A 20,298-nucleotide genomic window follows, 5' to 3' on the forward strand; every position below is an offset into this window, starting at 1 on the left:
AGTTCGTGTGAGGCTCCATTCCTCAATGTTTGTACAGTCTGAAGGGCTTGAGTGGAAGGTATTATTCAAGTACAAATCACAGCCCTTACAAAAGTGCATACAGAAATGATTGTACAAACAGACGGATATGAAAGTTATGCTTGCAGCTCTCCAGCAGATAACGCACAGAGACAATTCACACAACCATTTTTTACACATACCAGTCTAGACAATCCAAGTTACTTTTTAAAATCTTACAATACTACTATAGTACAAGTGGCAACCATCTTATAAACTACAGAATTAGCATGAGGTGTTTTCACAAATGGGACCAAAACAGCTCTGGTTTAAACCTCTTTGTAATGAAAATATGAAACCTATATTGGCAGGGTCACATTGGAAAATGCCTCTGCAGCTTCTCTTCTGCACTAACAAGGATCAAGTACTAACAAAAATAGTGCAAAGGCAAGTGTGAAAATGCTCAAACACCTAAGTGCAACTCATTACAATCTGATGTACCTCTTTAGTGGGAGCTGTTGTGCGGTTCCGTGCACATGGAATGTAACTTCTTTGTGGAATGATAGGCAATTCTGAAGATGATAAATTAGCCTTAAATCTGCTAAATTTGGGGTTGTTTTCTTTTTTAATGAAAAATCATTAATTTAATGTGCATGAAGTATGGCCACAATAGCCCCAAAACAAGTTCATGGATCTGAGCCAAATTTGGTATGTAGACCTCTTGTAGCATGAAGAAGACCTGCTGAGTTTTTGGCTGGAAGATCACAGCTGGAAATGGGAGCAATGTGTGGGACCTAATACCTACTTTGCTTACGAAATGACAAGTCAATCAGAGCATTCAATGTAGAGACACAAAGCAATGCTCTGATATCGCATTTCATATACAAAATTATTATTAGAACTCACATATTTGCATTCCCCCCCAAAAATAGCAGTGTTTATGACATCCTATTTATGACACCTTAAAGCATTTTGTGGACTCCTAAGTGCCACAAAGTGCCTTGTTCTTCCTGCAACAAGGTACCCCTCTAAAAACTGTGCTTGCACATAGTTTCACCTGTTGGAATGGTGGTCTGCTTTCCTTTTTCAAAAAAAAGTATATGTGATACATACAGACAGCTGTGTTGCGTTCAAGTTCTATTAGGTTATGCAAAGAGTTAGTGATGGATGCACACGCAAGCCTACATTGATCCATAAAGTGAATTTAGGAGATTTCCAACTAGTGAGAGAGGAGGGCGAGGACACAAGGATGCTTCAGACGTAATTGCACTTGCTCACAGCAGGTTCCAGAATGCTGAGAACCTTAGCCCTTGCAGTAATGCTCCAGGAGGGAATTGAAACTTCCCTGCCTTCTTCCCTCTGCCTTTTGAGTACAGTAATGTGAAAAATGAGGGTGTCATTTGTTTAGGAATGCTATGCAGCAGAGCCCAATATGGCTCCATCTTATACTGGGCTAGACTCTGGATGGACCAAGATAATGATCGAAAACAGACCTAGAGGCAGGCAGGCACCCGAAGTTCAGTCTATAAGCCAAAGCTCAAAAGTAAGAACAGGAGACCTTAAAATTTTAGGAAGATAGTAATGCAAATGACAGTCTCCAAACTGAAAAACATGGACACACAAATATAAAATAAGTAACATAATATTCACTTGGGTGTGGGATGGGAGGCTATCTGTTTGTAGGTTAACCTTTACACACGAAAACTGAAAGGGAACTAACATTCTTATAATGCAGCAGGAAAATAGTCATGAGAAGAACTATTCTGGGATTTTTGCAAGAAATATGGAGGACACAGTACAAAGGTTAGCAGCAGCACCTGTTTAACATTGTAACTTATCTTCATTTTATGTTTAAAAAATCCAAACTGAAGCACTAATTAGGACATTAAACATGATAAGATATGAACAACACAAGCTATATGTGATATATTCAACTGCAAATCACATGAAAAACAGCTGGCTGCAGACATCTTTGGGAAAAGGAAAACCACAGACAACTCATTATATTTCACTTTGCTCCCCGCCATCCCATTTTTCCTGCCAGTTTCTCTTCCTCCTCTAAAGTTACTATCACGAACACTGATTCAAAGTTTTGATGGCTCTCTAAATAATGGCCAGGCACACCTGCCTTCACTTAACGAGACAAACTGCAGAGCTGGGCACCTTCATAATATAAATAAAAGAGTGGTTTGGGGTTTTTGGAGCAATGGTGACCTATACCACCTGTCTCTTTTTCTGATCTGACAGATGGAAAACCCTCGTTTTATGACCAAAAAAACATTCTGCAAAGTCTTGCTCCTCCCTCACTTAGATAAATGCAGTTATTCCTACCCTAGTTCCCATATGACTTTTTTGGGGGGGAAATCCTTTTAAAAATATCTGCTCCAATTTGTTTGTTTTCCAACTGACAGTGATTATTTTTATGTGGCTCTGACAGTCTGGCTTGCAAAGCATTTCTACTGTGAAACTGAGATCCCTTGCAAGAATAAGGGGGTATTTCCTTTGCTGCAGAATACAAACCAGGGTCATTGTTAACTACCAGGGAATCTGAACTTCCTGAACAAACAACAGCCAGTGTCATCCTCGGAGTGCAGTTTTTTGATAGAAGTATCATGTGTGCTGGCATTGTCTTTTTATTACAATATGTCTAGCCAAGAATGCAGAGCCTGAATGTATAACACACTGCATTTCGAAAGCAGACTTGGACTTCTAAAGCACCTGGATTTTGTTGCAGTTACTGACCTGTTATATTTTTCACTGCATCTCTGAAGCCAATTTTTAGAACTTGGGCAGAAAATAAGCAAAGGCTCAGCTAAACATCAATTCCTTCTCATCCAAAAGTACAAACTCTACAAGCACAAAAACCACTTAACATTGGCTCAGCACAATGGACATTAGAGGGGAAAAGCTTCAATCACAAATACATCCTGTAAACAAGAGCGTTCAGGTAGCCTGACAATGTCATGGGCAAAGTCAGCTGAAAGATTTGTGTCTAAGCAAAAGTCAAGGATATGATTCCAAGATTACGGACTGGAAATTAATCTCTGGCGGCACAAAGGGAAAAGATAAGGAAATTTGATTACACGAGACATTATTGTTTGATCTTATCAGTGGAATTCACACTTACCAGGCAAATGCACGTTATGCAAGGATTGTCTGTGATAAAGGGGATCTGTAGTACCTCTCCTTCGTTTTCACATTTTGCAACAGAACCTGCAATAGATATTTTAAAAATTAATACTTTCTCCTCCCACTTTGCTCACGTTCAGCCTGAATTAACTATGCACAGCACTGCAGTCAAAAAATCTGTAGTCCTACACATACTTAGGATGCAACTTAAGTGGAAGAAAAGCCCACTGAAATGAATAGGACTTACTTTTAAGTAAACGTGGGTTTTCCTTTGATTGAAGAAATGCAAGTATTTGGAATTATTACTATTTTGTTAAGCATTTGTACATTTTTAAAAATTATTGTTGTCTTACCCATCCACAAACTGTCCAAGGTATAAGTAGTATGGGGGTGAATTAATTGTGTAAGTTGTTCCTAGGTGTCAACAGACAGGAATGTTTTTGATCCTTTGAAACTCTTTGGGAGTGTTACTTTTAAAAATGAAATTTAGGCAACGTTGATAAGGACCTGATGTCTCTAGGTGGGAATTTCTCATTTACTTATGTGGATCAGATCACATGAACTCAACCCATGGGTGTCTTTGAAACCTAAAGATCAATTTGCTGCAAAATGAGTCCAGTGAGCAAAACCTCCCTGGTGACACACACATCCCCACACACCCTCAGGCACAATTTCATAGCGGGGCATCTCTGGAAAGCTAACACTTCTCACAATGGCTAGAAATGGACACAACATCTCTCTGGACGCACCAGGTGCCAGTAAAGTGTGCCCTCCACAAGGGGTGGAGAGGAGAGCAGCTGAGGTCCTTCACCTGCCTGAAAAGCATGCAACTTAAAGAGATCACCTCTCCTTTTCAACATCTCCACATCTGCTGACCAAAGGCTCTCAAGGACTCCCCGAGTGCGGAACGCTTTATGCTGACGCGGAACGCGTTGATGCTGATCATCCTAAGTGAGAAGACGCAGCCGTCCTCACGCCACGCAACTGCACCCTACGGCTATCTGCCTGTCGGTAGGCTCCGTTCCTCCTCCAGCTCTGCAAGCATGCAACTCATCTCCGAAGGCAACAGCCCTGTTGCTTGCTTTAGGTTTGCACCAGATCCAGATCTGACGCTCGGCAGCCGGGCTGCTCGGCAGTCTAAGAAGGATCCTCACCTGCGCGATGCTCGCGTGCAGAAGAACCTCGCCCGCCCCAGACCCGCTTTCGGCCCATTCCGACGACCCGAAAAAAACCTGCCTCCATCATGCGCGCATACCGCCCCCACCCCCCAGCGCGCAACTTTCGGCACGGGCGGGCAGCCTGAGCTCGTGCCGCTCGCCCTCCCTCACCTGTGGGGAAGGAGGAAGCCCCGGCCATGGGCGCTGCCCCCAGGTGGTGCAGCAGGAGCCAGGCGGCGAAGGGGAGCCCGGGGGAGCGGAGGAGCCGCGGGGACACGGCTCGGGAGCTGCCGCGGAGGAGCCAGAGCATCGTCCCCGGGAGAAGAGGAGGAGCGGCGGCGGCGGCTGCAAAGCAGGGAAAGAAGGCGGCGGCGGCGGCGGCGGGGAGCCGGGCAGGGAAGTTGCTGCTGGGGATGAAGAGGCGGCGGCGGGAGGCGGACTTCTCTCCCTCTCTCGTGCTGCTGCTGTGAGGCGCTCGCCAGCCCACCGGCCCCTCCTGAGCGGGATATGGGTGGGCGGACGGGGTGGGTGGGGGAGAGGCGCCGGGCGAGGCGGGGCCAGCCGGCGGCGGCGGCTGCCGCTGTCGCTGCGCGAGGGACCCCCGCCCGCCTCGTGCTGCCCTGACAGGAGCCGCCGCCGCCTTCGCGCCCGCGGGCGCCCTCGACGCGGCGCCCCTCATGCCCCCTCGAGAGGCGTTGGGGGGCAGCGAGGCTCCGCCGGGCCCCGCCCCTCCCTCCGCGCTCGGCTTCGGGGTTGTCTTGCGAGGGGGCGGCGGGAAAAGGCTCTGAGGAGAAGCTCGCTGGCTGTCCCGCGTCGCGTTAGCGTTGCCTCACGTCGTTTTCCCTTTCCCTTGAGGGGACGGGGAGGTGGAGGGAGCCCGCCTCACTCCTCGCACGTGGCGAGTCGTCGGTGGAGGTAGAGAAATAATAATAATAATATTAATATTATAATAATAATGGTTTGAAATTTAAGACTCCCCCCACCCACACACACACAAGGAAAAGGCACTTTCTTGCCCTGCCCGTGGACCAGGAGGTCGTGGCGGCAGTGGCGTAGCGTGGGTTGTCAGCACCCGGGGCAAGGAAAGTAATTTGCACCCAGTGGCATAGCGTGGGGGGTGCAGGGGGGGCGGCCGCACCGGGCGCAACATCTGGGGGTTAGGGTTAGGGGGCGCAAATCCACGGGTTAGGGGGCACAAATTACTTGCCTTGCCCCAGGTGCTGACAACCCACGCTACGCCACTGTTTGCACCCCCTAACCCGTGGATTTGCGCCCCCTAACCCGAGGATTTGCGCCCCCTAACCCTAACCCCCAGATGTTGCGCCCGGTGTGGCCAGCCCCCCCTGCACCCCCAAGGCCATGCCACTGCTTGGCGGGAGAGGCCTTCAGGGTGAAAGCAGCAGCGGGGCCCTTATTCGCGCTGCCAGCCTGACCTTCACCCTCTCATAGAGGAAAGGAGACGTGGAGGTGCAAAGGCTGCCTACTCAGAAGTAAGCCCCGCTGAGTTCATCAGGGGTGCCAACTTGAATACAGTATGATATGGGGGGGGCAGGTAAGCCCCGCCCTGCATAGTTGATCACATTGGCAATGCCCATCAACTGGGGGGGGCTGCCCCCCTCAAATGTTTTATTGGGGGGCTGAAGGGACCTCGGTCCCTAGGAGTTGGCTTCTATGGGATTCAGTGGGGCCTGCTTCGGGGTGAAGTGCTATTGGAGCGCCACCCGATTCTGTAAAAGCATTTTTAAAATTATTAAATCTGCTGGATTAATCCATTTTAAAGGTGCCAAGATTAAGGTAATGATGGTGGTGATGTATTTTTAAAAAATACGCAAAGCTGTACAGTGGTACCTCGGGTTAAGAACTTAATTCGTTCTGGAGGTCCATTTTTAACCTGAAACTGTTCTTAACCTGAGGTATTACTTTAGCTAATGGGGCCTCTCGCTACCGACGCCACACGATTTCTTTCTCATCCTGAAGCAAAGTTCTTAACCCGAGGTACTATTTCTGGGTTAGCAGAGTCTGTAACCTGAAGTGTCTGTAACCTGAAGCATCTGTAACCCAAGGTACCACTGTAAAACAAATGTAAAAGCAACCTGCAAGTAGGAAACATCATCTCACATAGTGGTTGCCTCTTCCAAGAGACCTGCCTCATCTACAAGCAGGAAGGGACAAAGTAAAGCTTCTTGCTTCGGAAGTATTATTTTTTATGGATGTAGGTTTATACACATTTAATCAGGCAACTAAAACTCATACAATCAGTCCACTAAAGTTTAATCAGGTGACTGCCCTAGTAAGAAGAGGCTGAAGAGTGCACGTTCCCTCTCCAGTGAGAGCCTCACACAGAAAGCAATGTTTCTAGGCAGAATTGAGCCCCAGCATCCTTTTTAAAAAAGAAATTAAGCATTGCAGAGAGACAAACATCAGAGTTTATTAACTGCTGCAGATAAAATGGCTCAGATTAAAGGCTCAGCTAAAGAAATAATTCAAAAGTTAGCAACCTTATGAGGTTTGTTTAAATAATTCCACATATTTTAATTGTTTCTGGATGGTGATAATGCAAGCCATGGTAAGAATTCTTCAAAGGTGTGAATAATCTAAATAAATAGGAAAGGGGGCAAATGATGGTTTCAGGAAGGGCACTCCTCCCAGAACTCCTATTTCTATCCCAGAGCTTACATTTAAAATTGTGTGAGGCGCCACGTCTCATTACACCTTTGGCAATTCAAGGTGAGGAATGCCAATGGTTGCTGGAGCATGCACTGCTAGATAGTCTCCCCTAAATCCAGCGCTGTTCTCTCCCTCCAGTGTGCAGGCCACTTCAGAGGACCATTTCATGCATGCTCTTTTGTGCCATTCCTCATGCTACCACGTTTGGAACACATACAGTCATACAAATTTACTTCCATCTGCCTCACTTGCACGTCTTCTTTTTATCATATTCATGCTTGCAACAGTCCTGTGTGACTATTATTATTATTCCCATTTTGACTGATGAAAAACAGGCTGATAAAAAGTGCCCTGCTCATACCCCTAACAGAGTCATGCTTCAGCTGAGTGTTTCCACATCACATTCAACCTTTTCCCACCTCACATACCCACATTGCTCTTCCTGGGCTTCTTTCTGCACACCCATTAGGACATCATTCACACACAAGCACAAAGTCCAGTCTTAGAACATATTTTCAGTGCCGAGTTCAGACTTGGAGCATTTGAGTATTATTATTTTTTAAAGCATGAGGAGAGTTCTGGCAGTCCTGAATATGTAGTCAAATTGGGTTGTGGGTGGGGTGATATATTTCTGCTTTCAGGGTTTTCTCTCCCCACCCCCTCCTAATCATGGTCTTTTATCATTTGAATATATTCTTCCAATCCTCTCTGTCTTATTGTCACATACTTCTTAATATACCTGCTGCTCCTTCACTTTGTCTTACCCTCCCTCTCTTGTGTTCTGTCTGTACAGGTTGATATTTAAATCACAATATACTCATGGTTGCGCCAAACTCATTCAAGTTAGTGCCCAGGTTCTCCTTATATGTGATTCTTGCTGTTGTGATGAGAGAGAATCATACAAATACTTTTATCAATTGTTGAGCTAGTAAGATACCTTATTGTACAAGTTCCTGATGAGGATGCTGTTCTTATCACATTTGGATGTTTATATGAATATTTTATATAAACAGCTTGCTTCTCTGATCTTATGAATCCATAAACTTTGAAGCCAGACTGCAGAAACCTATAAATATATAACATCTTTTTAGAGAAGTTAGTCACATGCTTTGCACATCTTTACATTATGACAGCAGTTACTAAAATGCAATAAAGCAAAAACAGATCAGCTGTGTTTTCTACAATATATTGCAAATGTGCTAACACTACTGATACTTCCATTCAAACACATTTACTACCATCCACCTCCTTCCAGTGCTGGACTTTTCCCATACTTTACTGCTTAGGTTTGTTGGCAGCTTTTACTTACGCTTATTTAGAAAATAACTGATTGGTTTTTGTGGCATCTCTTTGAAAAGATTATTTTAAGCAACCATTCTCTGCTGTTCCACTCTATAGAAGAATTAGCAAAAAGGTCAGCAAACGACAGAATGAAACAGGAAAGTGATTATTAATTCTCATGAGGAGACCCACCTATTGTATTCTCTTCTGGCTTCTGTAACATTTCAAATGCATCAGGAGACAATCCAGACAAAATTATAGCCTCCATCCATAGACATCTAGTACCAGCTGACTAGGAAGCAGTAAATGCATTTTTTAATTGTTGCCTTTGACATTCCTGATAGAAGTAGGGTTATTTACAAAACAAAGGTGGTGTTTTTCAACTGATTTGGACCTGATTCACTTCTCTGACAACTTGGGTAGATAGTCCTAATGCAAAGAAGAAAAAGCCAAAATGGATTGAAATTGTAAGTAATTAAGAGGGTCAAAAAGTATATGATATTGTATGGTTGTACGTATTTAAAGCAAATGGCAGCTGTTGTGTGAAAGTGTGTCTCAGTGTGTGTGAGAGAGATTGGGATCATGGTATGTGAAGAGAGCGCTTTAATCCTTTTGCCCAAGTCTAGACTCTCCCTCTCCACAATTGCCATTTGAATTTGGAGGGTAGATCCCATTGTTGCTAATTAATTGTTCTGTCTCTGAGAGCAGTAGAAGGCTGAGCACAGTCAGTTTTGTTTTTGAAGATGGGGAACCAAAATGGTTCTCTCTGAGGGGTATTTTAATAGGCATGCAGGTGTGTGAGAGAGGAGACTGTGCCTAAGGTGACTTGATCCTTTAGGGTTTTCATAGCTACAACCGGCATCTTGAACTGAGACAAGAAGCAGATTATGTGTAAGTGCAACTGTTTGAAGACAGGCAAGATAATTTTCATTTGTCTGCTCCCAGTTAACTTGCGTATTTTGTAAACAAACAAACAAAAACCACACCCACCCCAAGTTTCCAAACTATTTTCAAAGGCAACACTAATTCACATGGGAACTGTTTTACAATGTGGATTGGCCTGATCAGTAAAAGGTTTCCTTGCATTCCTGGCAGTGGGGAGATTCTTTATGAATGCTGCTCTGTGTCTTTCAGAAGTTGTGGATGCCACACGGCATGGGTGCCAACAGGATTTTCTGGGCCAAATATGTGAATTGGGCCTTCTGCCACTTGAAACTTTGCATAAAATTTGCATACAGTTTGTGTTATACACAAATTTGTATCCTGTTTTGCAGGTGAAATGGAGGGCCCCATAATAAATTGGGCCACACACAAGCAATAACATTTCACACAGACAAAATTTCAACAGATGGAGTTTTTTCTGTAATTTTATTTCCATACTAGGTTTAACATTTTTCATTTCTGCTGTCACAAAGCTGTTAAAGACCCAAGATCCCCATTTCCCCTAATACCATTCCTAAAACAATGCAATGAACTCATGTTTTCTTGAATTATACGACAGTTATGTTACCGTATGTCTTTTATCACTTGACTACAAGCAGGCAATACAGTGTAAGAGCCAGTGTTTGAAACGCCCATTGTTCTAGGCGCATTTTGCGACAGAGAATTTCATTAGCGCGAGCAGTTTCTGAGCTCTGGATGCAGTACTGCACCTAAGATTTCAATTAAAACTGCAGAGTGGAAGGAATGAGGATGTTTTTCTGGCTTCCCACTTCCACCTACCTTCTGAAGAATGAAGAAGAGACCCTTTTAAGAATATTAGGGGGTTAGGCAAGAGAAGGACTAGACAGTGTATAAAATGAACCTAATATTTTAGCTGCAGTTCGTTCATTTTCAGCTTTGTATTCTTGTTATAAAAAAAGCGGGCCTAGACATTCAGTTGTTGCTCCCATAACCCAGGTTTAAGGTGCCATTTAGCTCCTGGCTTTCATATCTCAATTTCTAACACTGGTAAGAACAGGAATGGTACTTCAGGTAGTGGAAGGTGGGGTGGGCGTGGGCTCATAAGAAATATAAGATTTATAGCAACTAAAGTTCTGGTGCTTAGATAAATTAAAGTTTTATTATTAATTATTATTATTATTATTATTATTAAAATGCAGAGTATTCTGGGTGCATTTCTTGTGGTCATTGATTTATATTGATAAAAATATGTATAAACTGCCCATATGAATATTTAGAAAAGAAAAAACTGGCCACATAAAATATTAAGGCAGTGTAGAACAATATATACCTCATAATAACTACACTTACAACAATTTACACCCCTCCTCATTTTTATTTTTATTTTTGAGCCTTTAACATAAATGTATCCATTTAAGTGTTTATACCAGGGGTTGTCAACCTGGTTCCTGCCACCCACTTGTGGGGGGCAGTAGGGGGTTCTACGACACAAACTGACTCCTCCTTCCATCAAGCACTGGTGGGCAGTAAGAAAATTTTACCATCAAGAAAGATGCATTAGTGGGCGGTAGGTATAAAAAGGTTGACTACCCCTGGTTTATACCAACAGTTACACCCACCAAGAATTCCCCTGTTTCCCTCCTTGGATGGAAAGCAATTCATCACCACCACCCTCGTTGGTGTTACAAATCAGCAGCTCCCCCCTCCCTTTTCATTTTTCTCATCCCAACCGCAAAACAATATTAGTACAGCAACATTGGACTACTTTGCAGGACTGATGTAATCTACACTCTCAGTCAATCACAATATCTCCCCTGCAATATGGATATACACATGTCAGCTTTTATTTGCATTTCCATTGTATTTTTTTACATATTCAGGGGGAAAAAACTTTTTTTGCCAAAATTAAACTTAGAAAGAGTTAGAAAGAGCATGAACTCCTGTCTTTGCAGGAGCTAATTACTAAATTAGCAATTATTTCTCTCAGCTACAATCACTTCTCTATCAGTAAAGGTGAAATAGCAGTTTCAAAACGAACCGGGAATTCCTGTCAAAATAAACCCGGCACTCCTTCTCCATTGTCAGAATCTAGAGAAAAATCTAGAGTGATGTACACCCCAAGGAAGACCCCAAACCAGCTTCTGAATAAATCAGGAAGTTCCTTCTCAGTTGTTTAGTGAACGGACTTCCTGACTCAGTTTGGAGTCTTCCTTTGTCTTTGAATGACTCTTTTAATTTGTAAAAAGTATTTTCATCATGCCCTTTGTTAAGCCAAGGATATGTTGTGTCACAGCAATATAAAATTTTGATACTATCAAATTGAAATGTCCTGTGAATTTTGTGACTTAACAGCAAATTAGCAAACAATTGGCAATACAAAGGAAGATCTTCACCTTAGCTCCTCATTTGCATTTTAGGTTTGTAATCTGATATCATTACAAATGCACTGAGCACATAATTACATTTGTCATTTGAAATGGTTCCAATCCACCCACCAGTTGTTGAGCAGTGTAACATTTTTGATCTCTACCTTGGAATTCAGTATTTCCCCTAGCTGTTGAAACAGAGCATAAAGCATAGCATAATAATTCAGGACACAATTCAACATTTCAAGTTCAAAATCTGCACAGGTCCTCCTGCCCCATTCCCAATGGGAAAGAAAAGGTCTAACATTTTCATTTCCATCACTGAAATAGTATGTTGCTTGCCCAAATAACTTCAAGAGAGAAAAGCAGCTGTAAATGCATTGGTCTGAAATTAACCATATGATTGACCTTTTGTTGATTAGAAGCAGCGTCATCAAGAATCATAACATAAAACCGTGTCAAAGATGTATCTAGTTAAGTACAGTCATATGTATATCCAGGATCACTAGTCTCATAATTACATATACCTCTTGGCTTAACTCATTGTCCTCCAAATGCTATTCACCTGTGCTGTTATAGAGTTATGTCATCCAAACACAGCACTGAATTTAAAGACAGAAAGACCACAATAGCTCAAGAAAAACAATAATTTATAACACAATCTGACATACCTATTTAAAAGCAAGTCTCTTTGAATTCAGTGGGGCTTATTCTTAGGTAATTGTGTCCAAGGTTCAGAGAGAGAAGCTATTGGTTAACTTGAACCAAGAGGGAAAGCTCCTGAAGTCTTCCAGGTACATGGTAGGAGAACCAGGGCTCTCTGTGTGTACATGAACTTGAGGTTTAGTTTTTTATGTGAATGTGGTCAGTAATTTAGTTTCCTGTAAATAACTTATTTACAGACGCGGGTGGCGCTGTGGGTAAAAGCCTCAGTGCCTAGGGCTTGCCGATCAAAAGGTCGGCGGTTCGAATCCCCGCGGCGGGGTGCGCTCCCGTTGTTCGGTCCCAGCGCCTGCCAACCTAGCAGTTCGAAAGCACTCCCGGGTGCAAGTAGATAAATAGGGACCGCTTACTAGCGGGAAGGTAAACGGCGTTTCCGTGTGCGGCTCTGGCTCGCTGGAGCAGCGATGTCACGCTGGCCACGTGACCCGGAAGTGTCTCCGGACAGCGCTGGCCCCCGGCCTCTTGAGTGAGATGGGCGCACAACCCTAGAGTCTGGCAAGACTGGCCCGTACGGGCAGGGGTACCTTTACCTTTAAATAACTTACAAAATACATTCAGATTTAAAGTAAGAGCTTGGAACATTTCAATAGTTCACTAAAAACTCTGTTAAGGCGAACATTTAGGCAAAACCAATCAAATTTAATAAAGCACTGTTTCGAGACTTAAAGCTGAAGATGTAAAATGAGAATGTTAAATGAAATGTTAGTGAACTATTCTAAATATATCTTCATTTTGTCATTCTCGGTTAAATTTATGGGTTTTGCCCCAGAATCTTGATTAATTCAGGCACGTTTTTATTAAACTACCTATTGTTAAAACACTTCATAAACTCTTATGGATACTATATCTAATATAGATATATTGTGTAGATACGACTCATAATTAAACACTTGGGTTGTTTTAGTTCTTTTCCCTTGAAACACAGAACAGGCAATTGTTTTGTATAAAAGATGGATTGCTGACTATATTTAAACAATGAAATCAGAATCCTTTAACAAAAAAGAAAGCGGGAAGAGGACATTCCCATTTGCAACAGTAATCCAGGCATCTGAAACCTGAACAAGTTATTTTAATTAAAAATAAAATAAAAAATCACTCCCATATGAAGACAATGGATACTTGCACTTTTCACATCCCTTGTATACCCCAGACAAATAGGAAATGCTGTCAGTTTTAGCCATAAAAGTGATAGCGGATGCCATTAAATTGGCTACAGACAAAACAAACACAACTGTATAGGCACATTTGTATTTTGTTTTGTGACTTGGTCACTGTAAACAAAATATCCTCGCAGTCATAAAAAGTGTTTTGTGAAAGATAGCCTTTGAACAGCTGGTGTAGCTGATAAGGAGTAAGCATTAACAAAGTCACTTGCTGAACAGCACAAGTCAGCTGCAGTTCTTTGTCTGGAAAATTCCGATGTCCCCGTAAGTTAGCTTAGCTAACAAAGTCAGCTGGCATCAAGAACATTAGAAAGGGAGGCCCTGGTCAATTTAGTGCTAATTTACAGTATAGCTTCATATTTATTAAAATCTCATAAAATAAATTGATAGTTTGAAACTGATTCTTTTTGCTCACTTTGAAAACGCATAATTCTCAAGGTATGTTGGACTTCTAAGCAATCGTTTTGAAGGAATCGTACTGAAAAGCATTTCATGGTGTGTGTTTTTTAGAACAACAGGCTAGCAAATTTAGACCTAACAACACCTTTTCATGAAACATTTTTTTGAAATTCGAGATAAATTGGGGGAGAATATTTGGATCCACAGGCATCATCTAGCTGCTGTTAGGGTTTTGAACCAACCAAAGCATCAGGAAATCATTCTCTGCCATCCAGCATTTCTGTCCCCTTGTTACAACCTTCTTCTCATCCCAAAGATAACTGCTTGAGCATCCAACCCACCTATTACATATTACTGAAGTCTCTTGAGGTACCTGCAATATTTCATTTACCCTATGACACCCTATTCCTCACTGGCTTCAGAAGATGATAATTTGCAGACTGTCCATTATCAGTTTTGTTAGGAGGAATGTTTTATGGGATTTTGCAAACAGGTCAGTCCTACTAAATTTAATGGAGTTTACTCCCAAGTAAGCATGTACTGGAGTGCAGCCATACTGGAGTGGACAGTGGAACTGGTGTGTACCTTTTGAAATAATTGTTACTCAGTGCAATCCTACCCATGTCTGCTTCGAAGTTAAATACCATGGAATTCAGTGAGACTTACTCCCAGGTACAGTGAGACTTACTCCCAGATTGCATATTCAGCAATGTTTTCTGTCTGAATATTCAGGTATGACCACATGGGTGCACACTATTATTTTTAAAAAGTACCACCAAAAGGCAAACTAGGGGCAGTGTTTTACCAGGAACCAGATAACTGAAGACATCTTTGGTGAACAGTTGCAGCATTTCTTCACAAGGGGAGAGTTTGAGCATTTCCATGCAGAAAAGACTTCTTCAAGACAATGATATTTTTCAGATTTCCAAGACTCTATCAACAGAATGGAAAAGCAGAAACTTCTCTGTTTCTCATTGCTTCAGATAAGAAGCTTTATCATCCAAAAAACACTTACAATATAATTTGAGATAGGGCTTGCTTCCCCCTTTACTAATTTGTTTCAAAGACCATGCAAAGGGTAGTTAAAAGATGTATCCTATTTAATCAAAAGTACACATTAGAATTTTGTCACTTCAGTCCAGATATGTTAGAGGTACCAACAAAAAAGCCAGTATTTTTTTCACATATTCAGTTCAGTCCCATACATGTTTGCTCCAATGTTAAGTGTGCATAGAACTGCAGATTCACACATAGTCTTATACGGAAGGAATGAGTGGAGCTCGTAATTTTTCTCTTGGACAGTATTCTTTGGTGTTGCAATATAACACACCTAAAATGATTTGCGTGCTTTGTGCTTGATTTGATGTACTAAAAACATTCTCCTTTTAAAATGCCAGTAAAGAGAAACACCAGCAAACCCTCCTGATTATACATTCTTCAAAATGATTAAACCAACAGAAGATGGCTCGAGGACATAATATTAATTTCATGTACTGTAATATTGTTCACATTTATTTTGCTTTTATTGTATTCTCCCATTTTAGGAGAATGAGTATATTGTACTCACAACATATATGTGTTAAAATTACTAAAATTTAATCTACTCAGGCTCTTATGTATATATTCCATCTTTTTCACATACTTCTTTTGTAACACATAGAGAAACAATTGTAGAATAGTGGCTAGTTACTCTAGTTCCCTTAGAATTAAACAATGTTTGAGACTTCCTTAAATAAATAATAATATTTATAAGACCAAGGAATGAATAAATAACAGGAGTTGCATAAAACAAGAACAGCCACCCAAAAGATTCTTCAGGTTTTAGGGAGAGAAGGAAAATTGTTGTGCGTAGAAACTGCCTATAGATGGCAGTGTTGGGAACTATCAGCCTCACAGCAGAGTAGATAAGATGTCTCAGCTGGTCTCAGCTACAGCTGTATACTTGGCTTGGTGTATTCTAAATGTGTTAATGGGTTCTTCTAAGATGGGTAAAATTGCTTTCATGATTTATTTTCCAGAGTCACTTTCTTTGTATACTAGATGCATTTATTTTTATCCTGTATGTGAACTCGAACAAAAAAATCAAATAAAGACTGCATTACAGAGATTATATCTCTGTCATTAGTTTCCAGATTCAAACTTAGCACAATTGTAAAATGATCTTTCTCTCCCCACCCGCACCCCTTAGGTGGCCGGCTGTGACTCGCATCTTTGTGGTAAGTTTTCAAAGGAAATATTCCCTCTTCCTTCTTGATGCTGACCATAAAAAGCCATCAAGGGCATTAGCTTAGGGCACTTCCAGATGGCTTCTACTGTGGGGACTGGAAACCTTCAATCTGCAACCTGTAGGGTGCTTAGGTCCTTGCCGCGTGACTAACAGGGCGAAGGCTGTGATGTGCATACGGCTGCATTTCTGAAACAAATGCCCAAGGAGATAGTGGAGAGAGTGCCATTTTTGTGTTGTGCTTCAGAGCACATGGTCAGGAATGTGGGCAGCTTCCGCTGGGACTTAAGAATTGTGCTGCTAGGTCAGACCGATGCCATTTTGTTTTTGATAGCAACAAGGCAGATGCCTCTAGGATCCCCTTTGTTGGGTCATTAAGGTGAAGGCTTCTTTCTGTGATTTGTCTCCCAGCATCAGATTCAATGTATACTTCCCTTGTACAAGGAAGCTCCGCTAGCTATCATTGCAAGTCATAAATAGGTGACCACTCTGTGCTGCACATATGGATAGAAAAAATGGTTCGTTTGGATATCCAGAGTTTAATGAAAATATTTTGAAATGCCAAGGTTCTTAGGAGGGAAATGTGAACATTGCAAAATGCAAGGAATTCTGAGGGCTAAAATAAACATGACTAGGATTGCATGAATGCAATTAAGTTGCCCAAATCCTTTTTATAAAAATTTCCACAAGGGAGCCTAAGCCATATCAAGACTGTGTGGGGTAAAAAGAGAGATATTAACCCTTTCTCTTCACTGTGGTCCCAATAAAAATTACCCTATCACCTTTTTTGCATCCAGAGGGAGAGGGATGCCTCCACTGGTGCCAAATGCAGCTCCTCTCCTGAAGCAAATCAAAGTTAGGGAAGGGAATTTTCATTGAAACCGCAGCAAGGGAGAGAAATTCCCTCTCCAGCCCTCGTGGTCCAGATGCTGTTCAGCTGTGGCTGCTATTTGCTTAACAAAAAAGATCCAAGTCAATTGTACTCGTGCATTTAACATGTCTAACTTGGCTTAGATTCTGTTCTTGGGGTGGGGATCAGAAAAAGAAAAAGTGGCATGCATTCTGCTATCGTCATTTCCATTAGCCCTTTTTCCCCAGTGAAAAACCTACATTCAAAATTCACATAAACCTTTTGAAATGTTTAATTAAAATTCCAACACCCCTAGGAATTATGGTTTCATGTTGACTTTGGAGTATCACCCCTCGCTGTGATTCGTTCCCTCTTTCTTTCTTTCTTTCTTTCTTTCTCTTTTGTAGTCTGTTTTTAGGAAGCTTGAACTGAATACTGCTGCATACAAATTCCAAATCAGAAGTCCAGTGTTGCATATAATGTTTCTGTCTGTGTGAAACAGACAGAACATGACCCACCTCTGTTGTGAAAGGGCAAACTGTATTTGAAACATTCAGCATAGTTCTCCTGGCTGGCTGCTAGCTCAGAACGGCCCATAGACATTTTGGCACCCAAGGTGGAAAGTAGTTTTGGCTCTTTCCCACCACACTTCTAGCACCATCACCCAAAATCTGAGGAACAGGATGATTTGGCACCCCCTTAATGTTGGCTCTGCGATCTGCCAGTCTGATTGCCTGCCACCTAGGCCAGCCGTGCCTCTTTACTTCAAGAGGGAATGGAGAAAACTAGCAACAGAATAAATTAATATCTTGCACCATATTTTTTATTTTTGTAATACTGGAAAGCTGTAGGAGTGGGTGTGCATTGTGTCATGATCTCAACTACAAGACTTCTTTCCAAGCCAGGGGCCAGCCTTCACATATCCAGTGCCAAAAGTAAGGGAGTGACTTGGGATGTGTTCACACCAAGATCACCTTTCTTGGTGTTAATGCACATCTGTAAAGACCTTTCTCAAGACTGGATGTGTTCGTGTAGGGTGTAAATTCTGGCCTCCCACTAGTCTGTAGGGTAGAAAAGGAAGGTAATAGGCCAAGGTGAGATCCTGGGCCAACACATTTTAAAAAGCCAACTTGTGGTAGCATCACTGTGTCAAATGGTGACATGAATTAGTCCTTAGACATACAGAAATTAGCAGGCTCTTTGAAAATTTGACTTTGTTGGGACCAAGAAAAGACTTTAATAGAACTGAGCTCACCTAGTTCCTACCTAGTCATTTCCTCCAGGAACTCTTAATCTTAAAGCCCCTGTTGGGTTTGTAGCAAAAAGTTACAGTGGAAAGTCCTTTTATCCAACCCTTACATTCATTTTCTGGCAACATCCTTTCCCCCATTCAGAGTTATTTCACAGAGTTCCTACACAGGTGGCATTTGCATGTGGGAATCTTACAGGCAGCTTCTTACAATGAAGAGCCCATGTGAGAGATTGACACACATTAGAATTGATGTGGTTTTCGTGTAATGATTATGTAGGCATGTTGTGCGAAACAGCCCTAATTCTCAGGCTAATATAAACACAAACATGAGCATATATTAATCTAGATTAAAATTTCCGAATACTTGGATTGCCTTCAGATCAATTAGTCTGTAGTCATGGTCAGGCTACAGAACTAGTCCAGTCCATTAGATGCCAACCACTGTCACAACCTATCCTAGTGTAGGGTTGCAATATGTCCAGATTTTCTCAATTTCTACCAAGACCCTGCTGCCAATAGCCATTTGGTGAGTGGTGGAGAATATGCAAAAGAAGGGGAATGGCTTTGGGGAGATCACAGAATGAGGTAAAAACTGATAAGACAAAAGCAAGACACAGCCAGAGATTCTGACCCTGCAATGCAGAGGAAAAGAGTTACTAACAGCAGTCTACAAACTCAAATTAGTGGAGAGGATTATTTTAAACCAATCAATTTTCATGTGTCTAAACTGCCCAAAATCTCACTGAGAATATGTGACCTTACAAATCAATCTTCCTGGCTGCTGAAGACCACATGCAGGGTTCACAAGTGCCTTCCACCCGTTTTGATTTCACTTGACATTTTAAAGTATGTGCAAGAGGTACTTAGCGGATGTTGAGCCATTACCTTGATCCTTCCTGTCTCAATTTTTAATGGAGCTCTTAGGAACATAATTCGCTTGGTGCTGGATGAGTTGCTTCATTAAGATCATCCCTTCTTAATTCCTTGCATACATACACACATTATTTAGGCCAGATGTTTGTAATGGTATTGCCAAAAACAAAAGTTTATATGTTGAAAAGGTCACACACTATAACGCACAGAATCAAGAACTCAATGGAGCCCTGCCATGCTCCTGAGTATTACAGTGGCACACAAAAACTTCAGCAACACCCTGATGCAGTTAATAAACAATAGATAGCACACATTAAGTGCTTGCGGTATCTCCTTCAAACTCTATGGGTCAAGACTAACTAACCACTTGGCACGTGACAAGCTGTTCAAAAATGGGAGCAAGGTGAACAGAAAATTGAAGGCCATCCTATAGCCAGCAAGAATATATCTACATGTTGCTCAGACCAGAGAGCAAACCTTTTCAGGAGGTTTTATAGGAGACTGGGAACATCACACGACCTGCTCAGGTCTATTGGTGCAAAGAGGTTTCCTTGGATGGTCTTCTTTAATCTCTACCCACTGCAGACTCTAGTCCTGAGATCTGTCCCTCTGCAGGCCCCACGTTAATGTGATTCCATAGTCCTAAAATGAAGGCCCATATTGTTAGATCTGTATCACTGAAGCGCCACCCCATATACTGTTTTAACTGGTCTTTTAAAATTCTTCTTATTAGTTTTTATTCACCCATTATTTATGCTTAATCAAGTATTCTATGTATATGTTTTAATCTACGGTTGGTTTTTGCTCCCATTTATTTAACAATTATTCGCTTAGATTCACACTGTTATTTATTTAGATGTTTTGCTTATGCTGGTCTGTGACCGAATAAAGTAAATTCATTCATTCATTCAATGTGCTTCCACAGATGTGGGGAAGGAGAGGAGGTTGATCCCTACACATACGTAGCGTCTACAGATGACGACAAATCACAAGCATCCTTTCATCTAACTTGTAGGCTGATGGAATGCAACAATTAGATTTATATCTCGTTACAGCTCACAGTTTATTACAAGAAATAGCACAAAGTCATGAAAGCAAAACCAAAATGTGGCAATCACATATATGGGCAGGCTGCACTTACTCAGAGACGAGAAATAGTAACTGCACATGCTCAGTACTACTTTACGTATTCCAGTTCTGAGCCTGGGTTTTGATTAAGCCAAATGTATGTTGTATAGCGAGAAGCGGGTGGTGCTGTGGTCTAAAGCACTGAGCCTAAGGCTTGCCAATCGGAAGGTCAGCAGTTTGAATGCC

At 41.9% G+C, this 20,298-nt stretch overlaps 1 protein-coding gene and 1 long non-coding RNA gene across 2 annotated transcripts in view; one reads left to right on the forward strand and one right to left on the reverse strand.

Moving 5' to 3' along the window:
• Positions 1 to 4,836, reverse strand: part of BMPER (BMP binding endothelial regulator) — a 165,528-nt gene extending 160,692 nt beyond the window's left edge. The window contains exons 1-2 of the mRNA XM_083407062.1: positions 4,455 to 4,836; positions 3,125 to 3,210 (exon numbers count right to left, since the gene is read on the reverse strand). Of these exons, the coding sequence (XP_083263188.1) occupies positions 3,125 to 3,210; positions 4,455 to 4,593 (225 nt within the window). The 5' untranslated portion in view covers positions 4,594 to 4,836. The remainder of the gene's footprint in view (positions 1 to 3,124; positions 3,211 to 4,454) is intronic.
• A 390-nt stretch (positions 4,837 to 5,226) lies between these two features.
• LOC310661312 lies at positions 5,227 to 20,241 on the forward strand. The gene is made up of 7 exons (XR_014503887.1): positions 5,227 to 5,330; positions 5,673 to 5,773; positions 7,744 to 7,792; positions 8,576 to 8,698; positions 13,993 to 14,154; positions 15,974 to 16,001; positions 19,910 to 20,241. It is a non-coding gene; the product is annotated as an uncharacterized lncRNA (long non-coding RNA).
• The last annotated feature ends 57 nt before the right edge of the window (positions 20,242 to 20,298 follow it).

Source organism: Podarcis tiliguerta, assembly GCF_965153285.1.
Source record: "Podarcis tiliguerta genome assembly, chromosome: 12".
Classification (NCBI taxonomy): domain Eukaryota; kingdom Metazoa; phylum Chordata; class Lepidosauria; order Squamata; family Lacertidae; genus Podarcis; species Podarcis tiliguerta.